This window comes from Drosophila sulfurigaster, chromosome 3, assembly GCF_023558435.1.
Source record: "Drosophila sulfurigaster albostrigata strain 15112-1811.04 chromosome 3, ASM2355843v2, whole genome shotgun sequence".
NCBI classification, from domain to species: Eukaryota; Metazoa; Arthropoda; class Insecta; order Diptera; family Drosophilidae; genus Drosophila; species Drosophila sulfurigaster.
Window position 1 is genome coordinate 41,662,474 of NC_084883.1, and position 19,693 is coordinate 41,682,166.

At 35.5% G+C, this 19,693-nt stretch overlaps 1 protein-coding gene across 1 annotated transcript; it reads right to left on the bottom strand.

Annotated features, from left to right (window-relative positions):
* Nucleotides 1-3,833: 3,833 nt before the first annotated feature.
* Nucleotides 3,834-5,445, bottom strand: LOC133842838 (cuticle protein 7). The gene is made up of 3 exons (XM_062276100.1): nucleotides 5,317-5,445; nucleotides 5,079-5,210; nucleotides 3,834-4,920 (listed from the first exon to the last, which is right to left on the bottom strand). Exons 1-3 carry the CDS (start codon nucleotides 5,329-5,331, stop codon nucleotides 4,498-4,500), a joined length of 570 nt encoding a protein of 189 aa, XP_062132084.1. The 5' UTR covers nucleotides 5,332-5,445; the 3' UTR covers nucleotides 3,834-4,497.
* Nucleotides 5,446-19,693: the final 14,248 nt, after the last annotated feature.

Here is a 19,693-nt window from a genome sequence, read left to right on the forward strand (position 1 = left end):
ACGCAGACAGGCAGCGACATTTACATGGCACATTGGTGTGATTTCGCTTTACGACTGAAAAGGTTTTATTAAAAGTAAATTGAAATTATCATTTAGTATTTTTTGAAGACGAGCAAAAATTGCAATTAAAGTAAATAAGAAAAGAATATACATTAGCTGCTAAGGAGTGTACTCAACTGAGTGATACTCTCTTCCCAAATTCAATTAAAATATACTAGATTGTCAACCAAAGCTACCTAGACTAAATGACCCATATAGAATGCCTTTTTAATTAACTTTTATATCACATTTTTAAATAAGATAAATAAAAGTTTTGACTCTTAAAGCAAGTTTCATGATTTATAATGCTTTCATAACCAAACGTCGTACTTTCCATTTATTAATTTTCTTCATAGATTTGTATTTGAATTTTAAAAATATATAATGTTATATATTTGTTTACTGTTATTATTATTTAATTATAAATATCATAATGTATATGTAGTTTTTATTGAAAATGCTTCCCTACAACAATGCTCCAATAATTCATTAAATTCAATTAAAGTTCTAACCACTGTGCAGCTGACAATTGCGACGCATCACCGTAATCCAGTAAGAAGTCACGGCGTTTCAGTAGCGCCATGCATTTGATTATCTATAAATTGTATTAGCGGCTCGAGCTGGCGATGCATATCTACGGAATGTATGTATCTTAATGTTGTTCTACAGCAAACGAAAATGAAACCGAAGCAGAGCAAGTGTTGAACAGGGGGGAGGGAGATCGATCGATACGAAGTTATTCGTACTTGAATGTCAACATGTTGATTCAATTCACCAAGTGCAAGCAAAAACAAAAAGTCGTTAGTAACTGTCATTTATTGATGAAGAAGATTGCCAGTCGACTACGACAAAGTTTCATATACATACATATAATACATATTGCTGATATTTTGCTATCATTGAAATGTGGATGTGGAAAAGGTTATTGGAGCAATGAGTAAATGAGTATCTTTAGCTACTCGGTTTCTTGCCAGTCACCGGGGCAGACATTGAGCTGATTTGAACGTGAGTATTTCGGCCAACACGTATACGTAGAGTGTGTTTGGGGCATTTGAAGATTTTCGCCAGCCAGCGGAACTTCCTTCCGGCATTTCCTAGCTTAGAGTGAGACGTGCATAATGGAAACCTCAACCCAAGTAAACAGATGACCTTAACTGTTAAAGAACCCGGCCACAGGGCAGCTGTGCTTAGTCTAACCAAGAAATGTCCAACTTAAGTCTCTGACTAGGCGCTGTCTAATTAATGGAGTGCACGTAAAATGTTTAAAGTATTTTTCTTCTTTTCGTATTTTGCTTTACTTCTTTGTATTGTTTCATATTTTTCTTCTTTTTTTTTTGGCGCACATTTAAACGCTTCGCTGATTTTTTTCGATTTTCTGGCTATGATAAATTTGTCTGTGCGCCACATTTGAGGCGTCTTCTACGTTTTTGTCTTCTCTAAGTTGTATCTTCACGTTGCGACCATTAAGAGATCAATATGCATATGTATATATCGCTTTCTTGTTGTTTGTTTTTCTTTTTGTTTTGTTTTGTTGTTGCTTCTTTTGGCAGTTCACACATTAAAGTGACGGAAGTAACAAGATTTGTTGCACGACGGAAGCGACTTCACTCCATAATGTTTATGTTTATAACTGATTATTTTACATGAGCCCCATACGCCCACAACAACTTGTGACCACATTGGCTACCAATCGGCAGGAGAGATAATTGGAGCAGGCTTCCGTCAATTTGTGGTCGCCAGGGATTGTTATCGACACAGTCTGGAAGTGGCAATGAAAGATGAGAGCTTTTACCGCATTAAGCAGATGATTGAATGCAGATGCATCGGAAGTGGCTGAGACCCGAGACTGTCTTTGACCTTGGGACTGAGTTGGCCACAAAGTCTGTCTACAAAAATTTTTCATTTTTATTTGATTTAGTTAAACGTCTTGACAAACTTAGAGATATTATTCTAATTCAATTGAAACATTATAATCAATAAAATAAACTTATTCAAGCCAAGCAAAAATGTTTCTTTTTACTAAAGTCCAAACAAAATTTTCCTCTCACAGCTCAAAAAAACTGTTCAGCATTTAACATATTTATCTACTTATAACTCCAGCTCTTATATTCTCACTAAACATATTAGCAGTGCTAACAAAATTGTATAACTCGTTTCAGTTTAAGCCGCTTTTTGCAGCTCAAAAGTATATTTCGTTAAAGCCATTAGTTTGTCAGCCCAAAAGTATACAAACAGCTAATGAGAAATCTAACGCCATCTAACAATCATTTTAATAAATTTGCTTTACTTATAGTTGCAATGTTTTAAACCAAAACTATTGAAGAATTGGAAAATATTATTTAAAATAATTTAAAAAGCATTTAACTACTTTTGACATAATCATAAATTACTAATAAGAGCTATGGCAAATTACTTAATATTTTGCAAGCCATTTTAATTGAGCTCAAACTAAATTGGGCTTACAATTAAGACATTTCGAAGTGCGTTATGAGCATGAGTTAATATTTAATTGACTTAACTGAGCTTGAAATAAATATATATGCTTTAAATATAATTAATTTTCAACTACACTTCAAATTATATTACAAATTTTGCAAGCACATTAAAAATTAATGGAATGTTTGCGCTTCGCATTATTTAATATTCCACATTGCGAAAGATTTACTTATTATTATCTGGGATTATCTGAATATGAAGCTGGATTCGTATAGAAAACTTTCGATCTGGTTTATACATTGTGATTATTTCCGTTGACCCTCATTAGCAATTTACTACTCAATATCACTCATACGCACCTGTGTCCACACATTCACTTTTCTGTCTAAGAAATTAACGCCAATATCTTGAACAATCTATTCCTGAATTAAATCTATTTTAAAAGTAATTGCGTCACAAGCTGAATCATGACAATTCCTACTTTCAAAAATGGAAAATTAGTTAATTACTATTCTATTATTATATGCTAATACTGTCTGCAATGCCCTGGAAACATTTTCTAAAGACTAAAGGTTATAATAGAATAAAATATTAATTCTTAACAATGCTCAATGACAACAAGTAGTCTTCAACGGATCTTGGACAGCCTTGATTGCGCAACTGGCACTATAGATAATAATACTTCTGCTTCTTTTTAATGTCTACACCTGCTTGATTCTACCTTCACCTTTCAGCTGCCCACCCACAAATTAGCTAACCCATAATTGTCAATCAATATGCGCGGTCATGAGCATTGCATTGGCTAACTAACAATTTACATAACTTAACTTAGTGTTAGCCATGTTAGTTTGTTTCTGATTCTGATCACAAAATGTAAACCATAATTAAAGTAAATGATTGCCAATTAAAGTCGATTGAAAGCGCTTAAAGTAAGCGTAAATAGAAAATCGCTGTCATCGTTGACAGTCGAATCAAGTGGCGAGATGTGAGAGTATGGCATAAAAATATATAAACAATAGTATAAAACTAGTTTATGCGATGATTTAATAGAAATCCCAGATTTCATTAAGAGTCATAGATTGTAAACGAAATAGTCGAGAGTTGAAAAATTAATCAGTTGAGGTTTTGTAGAACTAGAGAAGACTTTAAATGGTGTATAGAAAAGTAAGATTATTTTAAAGATTGTTGATATTAATAAATTATTTTCAAAAGTTTATAGATATTAATATACTATGAAAGGAAATAAGAAATAGTTGGAATAGTTGGTATACAAATAAAAGTATTAGTAAAAGTTAATAGATCAACTGATTAGTAAATCCTGTTAACTTCAAGAGTTTGCAAAAAGTAAAAGATGCGTATTTTGATTTTTGTAATTCACTACATTTTATATTTATAGCATTTTGTCGCAGTTTCAATTAACTTAAAAATTAAACAGAAATTATGAGACATGTTACAAATTATAAATTCCCAATTTATATTTGTGTAATGTATATTCCATTCTGTAATCCTTTATAGCTTCTTCATCGTCATCTTGATCTTCAGTTATGATCCTCAGCAGATTCATCTTTCATTTCGTGGGTGTGGCATTGTGTTGATGGGCGTTCATAGTAGTATATACAAAAATTAGATGATTCGATGTATAAATTACAAAAGAGAGTGAGAGAGTTGCATGAAAGCTGCATGTGTGTGAGAGTGATTGAGTGATTGATTGGTTGATTGGTTGATTGAGTGGGTGAGACAGAGACAAGGCGAATGAGCAAGAGTGATGACAAATGCTGAAGAGGTGTTTCATGTTGTGGCACTGCTCCCGATCTGACGCTGTTCTGTTCTTGATTATTTACAAAGTGTGAGTGACTTGAGTATTTTGCAGGCTTCAGCTTCAAACTTCATCAGGAGTCAATGGGTTTCGTAAAAAAACGTTGTCGTCGCGTGCTTAATAAATATGAAAAGGTTCGGGTGATTGTGGTTTGAGGATTGGGCGTTTGTCCGGGTTAGATCCTTCGGTGTTGTTGTTGTTGTTCCTTAGTAGTGGGCAACATGCGCGTGAGCGTTGTGGGTGGCATAACCGTAGGCAGGCACGGCGGCGGCATGATGCGCCAGAGAGCCAGCATAGGGGACAGCTGGAGCAGCGGACACATGGTGGGCAATAGCGGGAGCTGAGTGAGCAATGGCCAGAGGAGCAGCATGGGCAACGGCCAGAGGAGCGGCGTGGGCGACAATTGCGGGTGCGGGAGCGTGGTGGACGGTGGGGGCGCTCTTGTGGACGACGGCATTGAAACCGTTGTGATCATCGGCGGTGTACTCAACGGTGCGCACCGAACCATCGGGCTCAACCAGAGAGTAGGAGCCCTTGACAACATCGCCATCGCGCACCTCATGCTGTGACTTCACATCACCAGTGTGGGAGTCAGCGACACCGTAGTTGTAGTGGTACTTGGGATACGCCTGTCGAACAAAGAAGCATAGAACAACAACAGTCAGATTGCGATTGCGATTGCATGTTGCACGCCACACAAAAGTGGCCGCAATATGCTAATGGACTCGATGCGGCCGACAGTTGTGAGAAAAATCTCATCAAAATGTCACGAGGGTCACACACTTACATGGTAGTCCAGACCCTCATCGTGGTGGCCATGGCCGGCATAGGCGAGAGCGGGGCCAGAGGCGTATAGAGCGGGACCGCCATGCAGGACACCGGCGGAGGCAGCGCTCAGGACAGCCAAGCAGATCAAAGACTGTGTTGCAAAAAAGTGTAGAATTAGGCACAAAACAATTTATGAAATTAGACACAGTTTTATGTTGCACTAGATCAGGGATCACTGTACTGTATGTGGCACTCACTTTGAAGAAAGCCATTGCTATGGTTTATTTAGAGTTTTTTGGGGGTTTGTTGGTTGTAAGACGCGTGTGTGCGATACGTTGAGCTGAATTCAACTGATAACTAGAACCAAGAAGGAAGCCGCTTTTATATACAAAGACAACGCCCGAGTTGATGGCGCTGCGAAGCCGAAGCCGAAGCCAAAAGACACGATTAGCGAGCCGAACGCAAGGTAAGCTAACGAGCGAACGGTCAACGGCAATGGCAACAACAACGGCAGACGACAACACCAACAATCACAATTGCCATTTGCAAGTGAAGCCCAAGAAGTTGACGCACCAACAACAACTGCTGCTGTAACAACAACAAACACAACCATGTTGCGATGCTGTTGACGCGATGCCGACGCCGACGTTGACGTTGACGCCAACGCCAACTGTACGGCAATTATTTTATGCCTTTTAGAAAACGAGAGTGAAGTTCAGTTAGTTTAAAGTAAATGGACTGCGCATTGTTGTTGCTCTCGCTGTCGCCGCTGCTGCTGCTGCTGTTGTTACAGTTGTTGCTGCTGCGGTTTATGTCTCCGCTTTGCTTTTCAAATGGAAATTAACTCAAATTACTCATTTTCGTGGGCTAAGTGCAGGCGAATGTTATGAATATTCATACATACAGCCATAATATTTGATTAAATTAAATATACAAAAACGTTTAAGTATTTTTGTAAGTATTACAATTTTTAATTTACTAAATTATATTTTATTATAATTGAAATAACTAACTTGTAATAGAATTTCATAAATAATAAACGAGTTTTTAAATATGAATATGCATAATTATGTAATATATTCTAGAAAATATAAAAAGTATTAAATGTACATAACAAAAATAAAAATATTACCAATATCAATTTATACTACAGATACATTTTTGCTACTAAGTTACTAAGTATCTAACATTTGTCTATTTTGGCAATGATATTAATCAATAACAAACAATTATTATGCTATGTACATTTATATCAAACGTCATTGCAATTCTACTTTGGTTTCCTAGAAATAACAGACAATTAATATTCATTTATGAAAAATAGATATAAAAAAATCATGATCAAGCTGAATCTATGAAAAATCGCAAATTTACTGATTTTCCATCAGCTATCACGATTTAATTGGTATGACCTCTCCAAAGCTGCTCCCTCGCACAATACAAATAAGAATAAGAGTAAAAATGGTTAAATCTTCCGACTTTTAAATACACTATGGAAATGTTGTTCAACAAAAAATAGTAAAAGTCGATGAAATAAAATATTCTTATATTAGCTATAATATAATTTCATAAAATCTGTAAATTTGCACATCTAATTGGGTGGCCAAATAAATAAATCTCACTTAAATTGAGCTATATACATATATCATAGCTAGGAAGAGATCAGTTTATTTGTCTTCTAAATAATTTGAACAAACATTGTTTTTAACTTATAGAACATATAATATTTAAAAAAGAATCTATAAAAATCAGTTTGAGATTTACCAATGGAATTTCCAAATATATGCATATATATATATTTTTTAATGTTTGGATCGTAAACAGTCGGAATCTTTATCAACCTTTACTTTCTCGAGACATTTTTTAGTCAGTAATTATAAAAATTAACAATCTTTTACCCACAATATTTCTAAACATTTAAAATATTGTAAAACTCTACTTCCTCATAAAATTTTCTATTCTATCTTCTTATGTAGTGCATATACCTTTTGTAAATAAATGAAAACCATTTCGCAGCACGAACAAAATTAGCAATAAATATTGTTTATACATATTTCTACTAAAACAATGGCTTCTATAAGTACATTTTGGTGGGCGGAGGTGTTTCCTCTCATAATGTAACTCAGATTGCATGCGCTTAATGCAATTGTTGTTGCTGGGATTGCGAACTTTTGTCTGTGTTCTTGTGGCGACTCCACCTTTTGCTCCTCCTGCCACGCACAGCACAGACTCACATGATTCATTTCATTTTGTGGCACACTCGAACATTTTTAATTGCCTTGTAGGCCGTTTTGCCTATTAACGAAAGAGCTCTTGCGCAAATGAGCCATAAAGATGCAGGTTGTACATGGCTCTGCAGCATGCAACAGCGGAACTGGGCGCCACAAATGCCCAATTTTTTCTTGGTTTTGGTTTAATCTTTTCGAGGAGGGCAGACATGAACAAGTACTGGTTGGACTACTCGAATTTGTAGGCGCCCTGGCTCCATAATCATTACCATAACCATTACCAGGCGTCATTTTGCCATTTGTCTTTGTTTTATGGCATATTTTTGGCTGTCGGTGTAACTATATGTGTTTTTTTTATTTTGTTATTTTGTACTTGCCCCGATTTGGCTCATTTAATAAATTGTCTCGAATTAGTGGCCAAGACGGGGGGCTGCTCTGCTTGGCTGGCCAGCGTGTACTTACAAAATTGAAGTAATCATCTCAAGGTTAGCACGACAACAACGAGACAACTCCAACGACAATACAAAAACGTAAAAAAAAGCGAAAAACCAAAAACAACAACAACAGCAACATGTAACGGATCACTAACAGCCAAAGCAAAACATCTAAAGGCAACAACTATTTGCTGTTAACTCTAGTTGCAACAGCTGCGCACTGCGCATTGAGTATTCGGAGTCACAGCAAGGTAATAAGAACAGCAACAACAGCAACAACAACAACGATTTGGATATCTGCAGGCTGCCTGAATTAGAGCACGATCTGATTACGTCTTTTGTTTACCAAATGACGCAGACACACTGTGCACACTGTGGCCAATTAATTGAATTTTAGTCAGCCATAGAAAATGCACATTGATAATCGCAGTTTTTCCCATTTTGATTGATGACTGCGCCTCCCCCATATATGGAATGTATTTGCTTTGATTATGGGTTGGTCGCGTGAATGTGTAAAAAAGTGCATGACGAATCATTAATAAATAAATAAATAAATATGCTTGACTTGCATGCGATTACTGATATTATTTAGACATTTCAATCTTTTATATTTCAGAGCAGTTTTTTTTATTAATTTTATTGCGAAACTATAACGAATTCCAAATTTGGTCTTATAAAGGGCAAAAATTATAAACTGACATTTAGCCGACATCGATTTTAATGCCCTTCAAAATTCTGTTAACTTAAAGAAGGAATATACTATAAATTTAAAAGTTGCATGTTCAGAACTCATACGGCAAAGGCAAATACATTTAGATACAACAAACATTATTTTTAATATTAATTAATGTTGTCAAAAGTACTTCAAAGTATTTTTTATAAAATAAGAATTTATTTCATTGTTTAAATCACCCCTATAATCTTTCAGCTAGGATTAGGAACTTCTACATTTCTATATTTTTTGTTATTTCAAGTCTATAAGTGATTTTTCTGATCACTATTGATTTTCTTCTATATATATAATTTAAACTTGATATCCTGTGTACTTAGATTATTTCCAATATTAGCTAACATAGTTAAAAATACTTCTAAATAATTTTTATATAATTACAATTTAATTTAAATCATCTTCTTTCATCTGCGATTAAAAACAAATTATATATTTACTTTATTTATAGTCACTATTAATTGTTTAATGCTTTAATACTATTTTAAATATACATAAAATTCATATTAGATGACTTTTCATTATTTACTAACAAAGTATTTCTAAGTATATATAATTCAACCTGTTTCATTTATTTAAATCAGCTTATAAAGTATTTCAGGTATGATAAGCCCTTATAAATTTTATATTTTTGTTTCTTAAAGTCAACAAATGCTTTCTCTAATCACTGTTGATTTTCTTAGACCAAAAAACTTTGTTAAATATATATAAAAGTGACATGATGACGCATTAGTTCACGCCAAGAAAAGTTCTGTACACAATCTAATATAACATGGAAACAGAATCTTCTCTTGCTGAAAGGCCTTGTCGACTCATATTAGAATTGTGTTTTGTGTGAGTGTGCTTACTCTCTAGGATCTAAGTACAACTTAAGGTTGTTTACATTTACACACACACACACAACCACTGTGGCTGGCGATTTGGTAGTTTTTGGCCAGACAGACAGACAGACAGCGATGACAATTACAAATTTTGTGCAAACTTTTGCCGTTTACGACAACATTGTTGTTGTTGTTGTTGATGTTGATGTTGTCCGTCCGTCCGAGTGTTTTGTTATTATAGTTTTGCCATATTGCTCGTTTCCTTTGCATTTAATTATGCAGCAATTGCTGTTGAGTATTGCAACGTAGCGTCATAGTCGAAGTTGCAGTCGAAGTCGCACTCATTTTGCATTAGATCCGGCCAACATTTATGACCAGGGCTAGAAGTCCAGTTGAGAATGAACAGCAGCAGCAACCAACCGGATTCGAAGAAACGCCCAAACTGTAGTAATCCATTCGCCTGACTGCCTCTAACCATAGCATAAACTTTAATCGTCTCTACAACGCAAACGCAGTTCGAGTTGTTGTCTAAGTTGCAGTGTCTGAGTCGAAGTTAGAGATGGAGTTGGAGTTGGACACTTGAAGCTTGGGCATATTTCTAGTTGCGGGTGCTTGAGCTTAACAATTGTTGACGTATTTCGCGCGATTGCATGGCAAGGTAAGTCGCCACAGCTTCAGCTTCAGCTTCAGCTCCAGCTTCAGCTTGTGGCGAGTCTCAGCGTCAGCAATCTCCATAAGCTTGCCCACATGCGAGAGGTCCAAAAGAGACTCAACTTGATACCGAGTACTCGCAAAAATTTGTTGCAATTAAAGCAATTTGTGTGCGTTGCTGTTGTTGTTGTTGCCGTTGCTGTTGCTGTTGCTGTTGTCGCTGCTGTTGTTGATTGAGTGGCAAACTTTTTGTTTTGTAATGTATGCAATAGGCTGAGCAGAAACAAGTTCGTTGCCAGAGTCTTTCGTTCTGCATTTGCCAGAAAAATGCATTTGCGCAATACCAACGAAACGGATCTGTTTCCCAATTCAAAATCAATTCAACCGCCGGACATTAAGCTATAATTTCAATTAATTATTCATAATAATAATTAGCATAGTATTGCAGCCAAGCCGAAATTCAAAAGAAATCCGCAACAAAAAAAAATGCCACAACAAATTTCAAAAGCTTTCAATTGAACTCAAGTAAGACATAAAAATTACTACTCACATTATGACTGAGTACAAAAAAAGTGTTAATAAATAAAATCCAAATGCAGCGGTAGCATTTAAATTAAATTAATTTAACTGCGCGCTGACCTTGAATTGTGGTTAAAAAAGTAATCACAGATATGAGGAAAAGATAACAAAGAAAACAAGTAAGAAAGCTACACTTGAGTGTGCTCGACTGCGAGATACCCGCTGTCCATTGTGAATAAAACATTGCGGTATTTATTTTGAAATATATCAATATTAATTTGAAATTCAAAAATACAAAAAATATACTAAAGTCTATATTTGGTATATTGATATGGTACTACATTCAAAATATACTGCACAGTATTCCAGATTGTCAGCCAAATCAACTAAGAGACGGATAGACAGACAGACAGATCATAGTATATCGTCTCGGATGTTGACGCTGATCGAGAATATAATTTATTAGATCGTTAGATGCTTTCTCATTTCCTAGAGACGCAAAGTTAAAATACCCTTCTACTTTATGGATAGCGGGTATAAAAAGAAATCTAAGATATGAAAAAAAAAACCAAAAAAATGCTTTTAATTGATTTTCAATTTATGGTAGTAAAGTGCATGTCATAGTTATCCCAGAATTTGGTTATCTTGGCAACGATTTCCCGCCACCTTGAGCTGCTCCATTAGCTTCATCCGATCGATCCGACCCACTTTCTGGCGCAAAGTGCATTCAGCCACAAGGTCGAATGCCACTGATTGAATGTTATTGTTGTGGGCAAGCTTTTCTTTGCATTTGGGTTGATTTGAATTTGGTTTTTTTTTTTATTTTTGGTTGTTTGCCTTTTCTGACAGCTTAATGTCAAAGTCGTTGCTTTTTCAGTGGGCGTTTTGGGCTTATCAAAAGAGAGCTAAGGCGCGGGGCAGTAAACTAAACATAATCTGGGCAATTATGTCGCAGTAGATCACGAAGCGAAGTCCATTGTTTTCGGGTTTTGGATCGGGAGATCGTCAAGTGGCCTTGGCTGCTGACGTGCTTAGAATGGGGCGACAGACGCCAAAGCAAAAAGCAAATACAACTTGGAAACGGGGCAGAGCGAGAGTCAAAGCCGCCCCATTGGATCGCCTCACAATGACGACTTACAATTTGTGTTGTTACGGTCTCGATCTTTTCGCAATGCATTCACTAGCCCAAGTGGGCGTGGCTGTTGCAGCTTTACAAAATTTCCGCTTTGGATCGAATTCGTTTCATTATTGTTTTTTTTTTTCTTTTTCTTTTTTGATATGCTTTTGTAATTGTTGGCATTGCTATTGTTGTTGCTGTTGTTGTTGTGCATTGTTCTGGTTTTGAAAATTGTGGCTTAGTCTGCTGATTTATTGGCTCTCGATAATGTCTATGTCTGGTCGGGGTCTGCTCTGGTCTGTGCAATGCTTTGACCATTGTTAGACCTGCTGCCACACAATGGCATGTCGATAGATCTCTCTCTCTCTCTCTATCTCTCTCCCTTTTTATGATTGTCTATCGCATTGCCATATCCGGCTTAGAATCATTGTGACTACAAGTTAATCCTGCACCGTGTTATGAATGCAAAACTCGTGTTGCAAGCAAACCGCACAAACAGCATGAGATATGTGTAAGTGGCATTTGCCGCTTCTTATGATCTGTGACACCCTCAGCCCACGTCCTCGTTTGGTTTGGTGTCGTTAACCGCACCGCAATTGTTGCCAATCGCTCGACAAAAAAAAAACAACAACAAATTACACAACTGACATGTGGCTATGCAGCAGCCGTAATCAAAGATTGAGGGCTCTGGCTCAACTCTTGGGTTTACTTTGTTGCTGCTGCTGCTGCTGCTGCTGCTCAGTGGTGTGGGTGTCAACGCCTTGGCTTGCCTTGCCGCCGGAGAGCGCGTGTTTCTATCGCCATCATCAACAGCAGGGCCGCACTCAACTAAATTTAATTTGCAGCAACAGCAACAGCAACAACATGTTAGTTCATAAATCGCCTCTTGGCTTATCAGCCAGCTACACGTTTGAGGTGGTCCCGCAGGCGATGGCGACGTCATCAACATGACGCTGTCTGGCCTGAGTCAAGAGTAGCTCGTTGGAGAACTACACTTAAAGACACTTAGACAATGGATATATAATTGCTTTAAGCTATAAGAAGACAATAATGTCAATCTAAATTAAATACTCAGTACAATTTTTAGAACAAAATATGATGGTACTAAATAAATACCATTTCGATCTAGAATTTTTTTTTTCATCCATCAATTTTCTTACTTTGAAGACGAATTCGTCTTAATAACTTTAACGCTGCAATAAATTTCGAAATGCGAGCAAAATTCTTAACCAAGAATTACGCATCTTAAATGAAGTCTAATCTACTCTTCTATAATTGATTCTTAAATAAGGTAATGTGTAGTGCTTTATAACCTATAACAATAAAAATGAAAATATGGTATTCGAGAAATTTGTTAATCTAGGAAAAATGAAATTCTAAGAAATGATTAATTCCTGATATTTTCTGTAATTGAAGCTTCCAATTAAGGAAGAGATCGTTCTTAAAAGAATTCAAATCAAGAATCAAAATTTAATTGAAAATTCTTTAATGTAGAATTTTGAGTTACGTTGAACTTTCGACTGCGCAAATTCTTAATATAAGAACGAAAGTACTATATGTTTCTCTCAGTGTATACAATAACACTCATTTGAGGACCTACTGTAAAAATTCTTTTAAGCTCTTTTTTAAGGCAAATATAAATGCACTTGTTGAATTTAGTTTTTAACATTTTAAACTAAAAGTAAGTTAATAAAATGGATTTTTTTTAAATTTTAGTATTTGATTAAATTTAATATTTTCAAATTTATGAAAAATAATAGTTGTATAAATATATTTTTCAAATAGAACCTTTAGTTTGCTTTGTTAAGATCAATGCTGCTTGTGTCAACAGAAATGAAAAGCAGCAGGCAAACTGAGGCAGTAGACGTCTTCATCTACATATTTTAAACCTCAAAAGCAGTATAAGCTTAATAAAGTCTGAGCTACCAAAATTAGTGACAATGTGGTTCAAAAGTTGTTAGATCAAAATATTTCACAATCTTACTTCATTTTAAATAAATTATTTGTTTTTCTTATCCGTTGTTTTGTTTATTATTATTGTGCTTTAATTGATTTTTTCCCTTCATTAAGAAATAAACCAAATCGTTCAATTTTATCGCTTTGACGATGACAACTGCAGAGCACTTTCCACACAATTTCTATCCAATCCAGCTGTTAATGTGAGCAATTACAAGCTCGGACTCGACGGACAGCACGTTTATCAAGTTGAATTACCATCCACTTGAGACTCACACACAAAATGTCAATTTGAATTTGTGTTGGCATTACCAAAGTTTTAATTACCATATCTGTAACAGTGTGAGTATGTGTGTCTTTTGGTCACAACTTGTTGCCGGCAACAAAATGATGGTTAATTGTTATTTTTTTGCATACTCTGGACAAGAAAAAAATTGGAGCTAAAGTCGACAGCCGCATGCAGGCATTGCATTGGAAATGCCTTTCGAGTCGGGGCTGCCTTTTGATTAGACGGCCGAGAGAAGCCTTACATAATAATCTAGTTAACAAATTGTGTCATGCAGAGCAACCAAATGGCCAAAACTGACGGTTGCCGCTTAGCTGGATGCCGATGTCGATGCCAAAAGCCTGTGTGGCGGAGTCAGAGCAGCAGCTGCCTTAGCAACTGGGGCGGGCACTTTCGAAAGTGCTGTGGCTGGCAGCCAGATCAAGACACAGAATACGAGCATATATATATATATATATATAAATATATTTATATTTGAATAGAAATGACTTGCATAACAGAAACAGAGTCGATATGAACTGCTTGTGTCGCACACAACTGCGAGGGTGTTGCCCCGCGCACACTATAAAAAAGTCATTAAATATTTAAAAATAAATAATCCAAATGGGCAATCTACAATTTATGCACATTTTCCTGGGCGCTCACGAGTTTTTGCCACATTTGCGCCGCTGGCTGCACCGCAGCAAATGTCCAAGCCCCAATCTCCGCTGCAGTAATAAAGCCAAACATTTTGGCCAAAATGCTTTAATATGACAGAGCATGCAAGCGTCAAGCCAAAGAATTGAAGAGTCTAAACTAAAACAATAAAAAACATAATGAACAGTCTGAGGCGCAAGTTGAATACCCTTTACAAAGCTTTAAAGATTTTACAAATATTTCAATATCAGTAAAAAGTATAGTATAAAATGTTTGATAAATATTTTTATATTTTATAGTATGTAAAGCATAAAGTATTTAAGCTTATCAATTCAAGTATTTAATAAGAAGTATTTGCAGGTATCAAAATTTACAAAAATATATTTGGTAACTAACTAAAAATTAGAATTATGAAATTTATATAAAAGTGATAGGAATGTTTATTTCCATTTTACTTTTAAAAAGTTCACTTTTCACACGCACATCTTACATACACGTAGTTTCACCTCTTGCCACAGCGAACTTAAGCATGCCACTTCACAAAGTGTAAGAAAAACAATCATGAAACATTTTAGTTGTTTTTAAGTTTGATCATTCCCTGCATTGCCCGTAGTAACTAGTTCAATTTGGGTGTGGTTAGGGTAGGAAAAACTGAAAACTAAAAAAGAAAACGCTAAAGAGAAAAAAACCTGCGCGGCAAATGAGTGAATGAAAATGAAAATGAAAACTGGGCGAGCAAGTTGAGGACTGTTGTTGAGACTGAGACGTCGGCTCCGAAGTGGAGCGCGTTGGTATTATCCAATGCAATTGTGGGTTAGTGGGTGAATGTGCATTTGAGCTAAGTGTGCACATTACAATAGATACGAGTACTCGTAAGTTGTGGTCGGAGGTGGTTTGTTGCTATGGCCGATGCAACATAGCAATTGCATTGTCTGCCTGATGGCTGAGCAAACAAAAGACTGAGTAAACAAACCCGACTCAAGACGTAAGTATGCAAGCATATACATAACATATACTATGCAAAGATAATCTCTTCAAATTTAAATCTTTTATATTTGAAAGCTGCTTTTCGCTTTTTTTTTCTCTTCTTCTAGGAATTTGATTATTGGCTGCCCGAAGGGTCGATGTGTTGTGTTAATGGCTTTTTAAACGGAATGAGGAAGTTGATTTCATTGATTTGAAGACTAATTTAAATTGGCTTTTTTTGTAGTTTGTGCTTAACTAATTCTAGCGCCTAATATATCATTAATTACAGCAAACAATGAACTCATTCATACACACGAACACACACCTCAATCGACAATTCAATTTTAATATTCGATTCATGCACGTTTTCAAGGCGTTGGCCCAAAATTGCCCCTAAAGCTAACAAACAAAAAAAAAATATGATTCCGACATTGCGCTGCAGTTCTAACTTATAATTTGGGTTCCACTTTCAGTTTTAATATTAAAATTAAATTAATTTTGAGCAAACGTTTGGCAGTGTGAGAAACTTGGGAACTTAAAAGAAACCATTTGCCGCACTTCATAGACAGCTGCATGATTAATGAGCGCGATGAATGTGTGTGGTTAAGTGTCGGCAGAGCAGTGTAACTAATGACTCAATTCGAGCTGGAGTAATGGCAAGAAAGAAGCGCATTAATTGGCGCAAAATGTTGTCATAATAAGTTCACTCGCTTTTGCAATTGCAACGCACGTAATTAGTTCATTTGCCCATAACGAGCGACAGCAAAAACAACGAGATGACAACAGCAACGACAACAACAACAACAACAACACTGTGTCCCGCTGTGAAAAATCATAGTGTGGAAAAGATAGTCACAAATTGTGTCAAGGTCAACGCAGCTGTGGCATAAAGTTGGCATTTTGCATACCATATATTTTGTTGTTTAGTTGTTGTTGCCTTCAAAATCTCATCACATACAAAAGACTTAGGCAACGAACTTGTTTTGCTCGACCATTAGAATTGACATGCGGTAAGATACGAATGCGAATGTGAGTTCAAATATTATGTATGACTATGTTCAGCTACACAATGAGTACATTAGCTTGGACTTTCAGATGTCTACATTTCTTATCATTGTTTCATGACTAAGTTTGAAATTTCAATATTAAAATTTAAGCGCAAAAATAAAATAAATATATAACAAATAAATAACAACAGAATGTAAGTTAGAGTAACACTTAGTCGACATCATAACCACACAAATCTATGACCAGTTGCAATAAACATTTGTCCAGCATTGCTGACATTTTCAACACAAATTGCCCACAACAAATCAAAACCAAACCAAACCAAACGAAACGAGTTACGCACGCTTACGCATGATTCCGTTATGAATGGATTGCAATGGCTTGAGTTGTGGAGCCTGCGTGGCAACGTCGCATTTTGTCATTCACTAAATTGGCTGTCAAGGCAATTGCAAACTCGACACGCGTTTGGACAAAACGCAAACTGCGTGCAGCTAGCAACTGGCAACCTGCAACGAGTTTCAGTTATGTGTGGCAATGTCACATGTGCGTAGTTCAAGTTGAAGTTGAAATCAACTTGTGCGTCAAGTGTAATTTATGTGCTAATTAGCGTAAGGTGTGCCTTTTTTTGTCTCCGACTTTTATAATCCCGGAAAATTGAGTAATTGCTGTTATTATTTCCGTGTTGAATAAAAACTTAAAGAACAATTTTATCATTTTATATTGCAGCAAACTAATGCAAATGAGTTTGTTGGATATAAGTAACTTAACATAAGCACGGAACATTTTCTATGCTTGCTGATTGAGATATTTCCTATAGTCACTTTTTTTGTTACAATCAATAATAACTATAGTTTTTATGATCCCTGGTAATTCTGGTATATTTGGTTTTTATGGTATATTTTGAATGTAGTAGTCTATTAATATACCAAATTTAGAGATTTAAGTATTTTTATGTGTCGTAATTTGATATAATTTCGTATATTTTTGCTTGTGATATATTTTGAAGGTATGTAATTGTATATATTTATACCAAATGAATCGATTTTAGTTTTTTTTTTTAGTATATTCATTTTATATATTTTATGAATTTAGCTTTTATTGAAACTGGGTATACACACTACCCATACTACACACTACCCTATAATAAGGTACTAATAACGAGATCAGATCTTTTCTCGTATATTAATTTCGATCAACTAACGTAGAAGAAAAAATAACTGCTAACTTTCTACATTGCAACAATCTTCCCTCTTGAAACTCCCAATATATTTAAAACTATGTATCTAGAAACCTAAGGCGCAGAATATAAAACACTTCAGTTCTTAACAACATACATTGCATTTTTCCAAGTCTTTTATTTTGCCAGCAATAAATCTTGCAGTTTCAATATATCCATCAGATAACAAATAAACGAAGCTAAATTATTCCGCCCAGTGGCTAATCACATATGTACATACATATACCTTTATGTCAATTAGGTATAATTGCATATGAATTAAGTTCATTACGGGTTACAGGGTATTTACATCATTTTAGTGCACTAAATTGCCAACTGCAGAGAAAGAAAGACATCAAATGGCAATTGTACGCTACAAGCAACCACACTCCAAATAGCCTATTCCATATGCCATAAGCTCGCAAGCACATGCACTAATGGCCTTGTCAATGCCGTTCCATGCCTTGAGAATTTACATTCACAACAACAACAACAGCAACAACAACAACAACGAGAAGCAAACACCTTTGCAAGACAATACAAAAAAATCGGGCATATTTGGTGCAGTAGCAACCACACCAAAAAAAGAGCGAAACAATTGCAATTGTTTGTCGTGGTTGCCGCAGTTGCTTGTGCATTTTCATTGTGTGTTGCATGTGAATCAAGCAAGGGATTGGAGCTGCAATGCGACGTTGCATATGAGAAATGGCCTCTGCAATTTGTGCTAAGATTTCAATTTATTTATAACAATTTCAAAGTATTAATTAATGCTCAGCCAATTTGTTAACGTAACGCGGCAAAGTGTGAGGTTCGCTTTATTTTTCTTTGCTAAGTGTATATCTTAATTGGTCTTTTTGAAAGTTCCATTAGGTGGCGAGTTTAACAACTGAATTAACTCAATTAACTGCTCATTTATCTGACTCGCAAATATTTATTATTTGTTTCATTGTTTACTTTTACTTTCGTCGAGCTCAACGCCTCAATATAATTTGTTTCCAATGTGCTAAGCTGACCTTGACTTTAAAGCCAATCATTTGAGATCCGACAGCTACTTTAAAGTATTTTCGCTTAATTAACTTAGCTTCAAATTAAATTACACGGTCTCTGGCAATGGCATGTAAAGTATTTCATTTTTCCGAAATTATAAATCTTTTTGTAAATCGGTTAGGGTCGTCGTCTCAAGAGCGCTTAGTAGCGCGTGAAAAATTCCAAATTTGACAGGTGAATAAGTAAAAAGATTAATTGCTTACGAAAATGTATTTAAAAGCGCTGTATGAGACGGCATTGCTGGTGGTATTTCAACCAAGAAAATTAATTATTAAATTTTCATAAGGTGCAAAATTTATTTAAATAAATAAGTTGTCAGAATGTGGCTATTAGCCAGATTTTATTTAAATTATTTTTATTTTATTTTTAATGCAATGAAGTATTACAATGACAAATATCAAATTGCTATGTAAGTTTTATTATTTTATGTACGCTTTAAAATAAATACAAATTAAATTATTGTGAAAGTCTTGTTATCATTTTCCTCATTTCGAATTTTTTCCTTTCAGTATTTAATAATAAGAAGAATACAAATGTTTAACACAGCTATTTTAAAATCCATTTCTTTTTTAATCGAAAAATTGACTACAATTCGCAAATATTACTTTATTTTAATTCAAATATAATCAACGAGTCATGCTCGATGCATTGCCGACAGTTCAAGTTACACAATTGCTTTTGCTCGAATGCCGCAGCTGCCATAAAATTTCGCTATATCAATCAATTGTTACAGAGATTCGTGGGAAACTTGGCAAAACGAGAGTGAGTACAATTACCGATCGACTTATTAAGATCATAATTCTAGAGATCGCAAACAATTTGTCGCAATATGTTAAGCAAAGGCAGCGAACGATCAGCTCTAATTACGATTCGATTTGCATTCAATTCAAGAATTACAAACTGAGCGACAACACGAGACGACTTTACGACTCGTACTTGCATGAATCACTTGGACAGACATCAGACGAAGCTGGCCAAGTGGCTGTTAGCTGTTAGCTTTTAGCTGTTAGCTGTTCTAAGCT

What these genes read in the sequence shown, in the direction of transcription:
- LOC133842838 (XM_062276100.1), bottom strand. An exon ending in ATGAGGGTCTGGACTACCAT is followed by an intron (nt 4,921 to 5,078) that starts GTAAGTGTGTGA and finishes TTTGTTCGACAG; the next exon opens with GCGTATCCCAAGTACCACTA.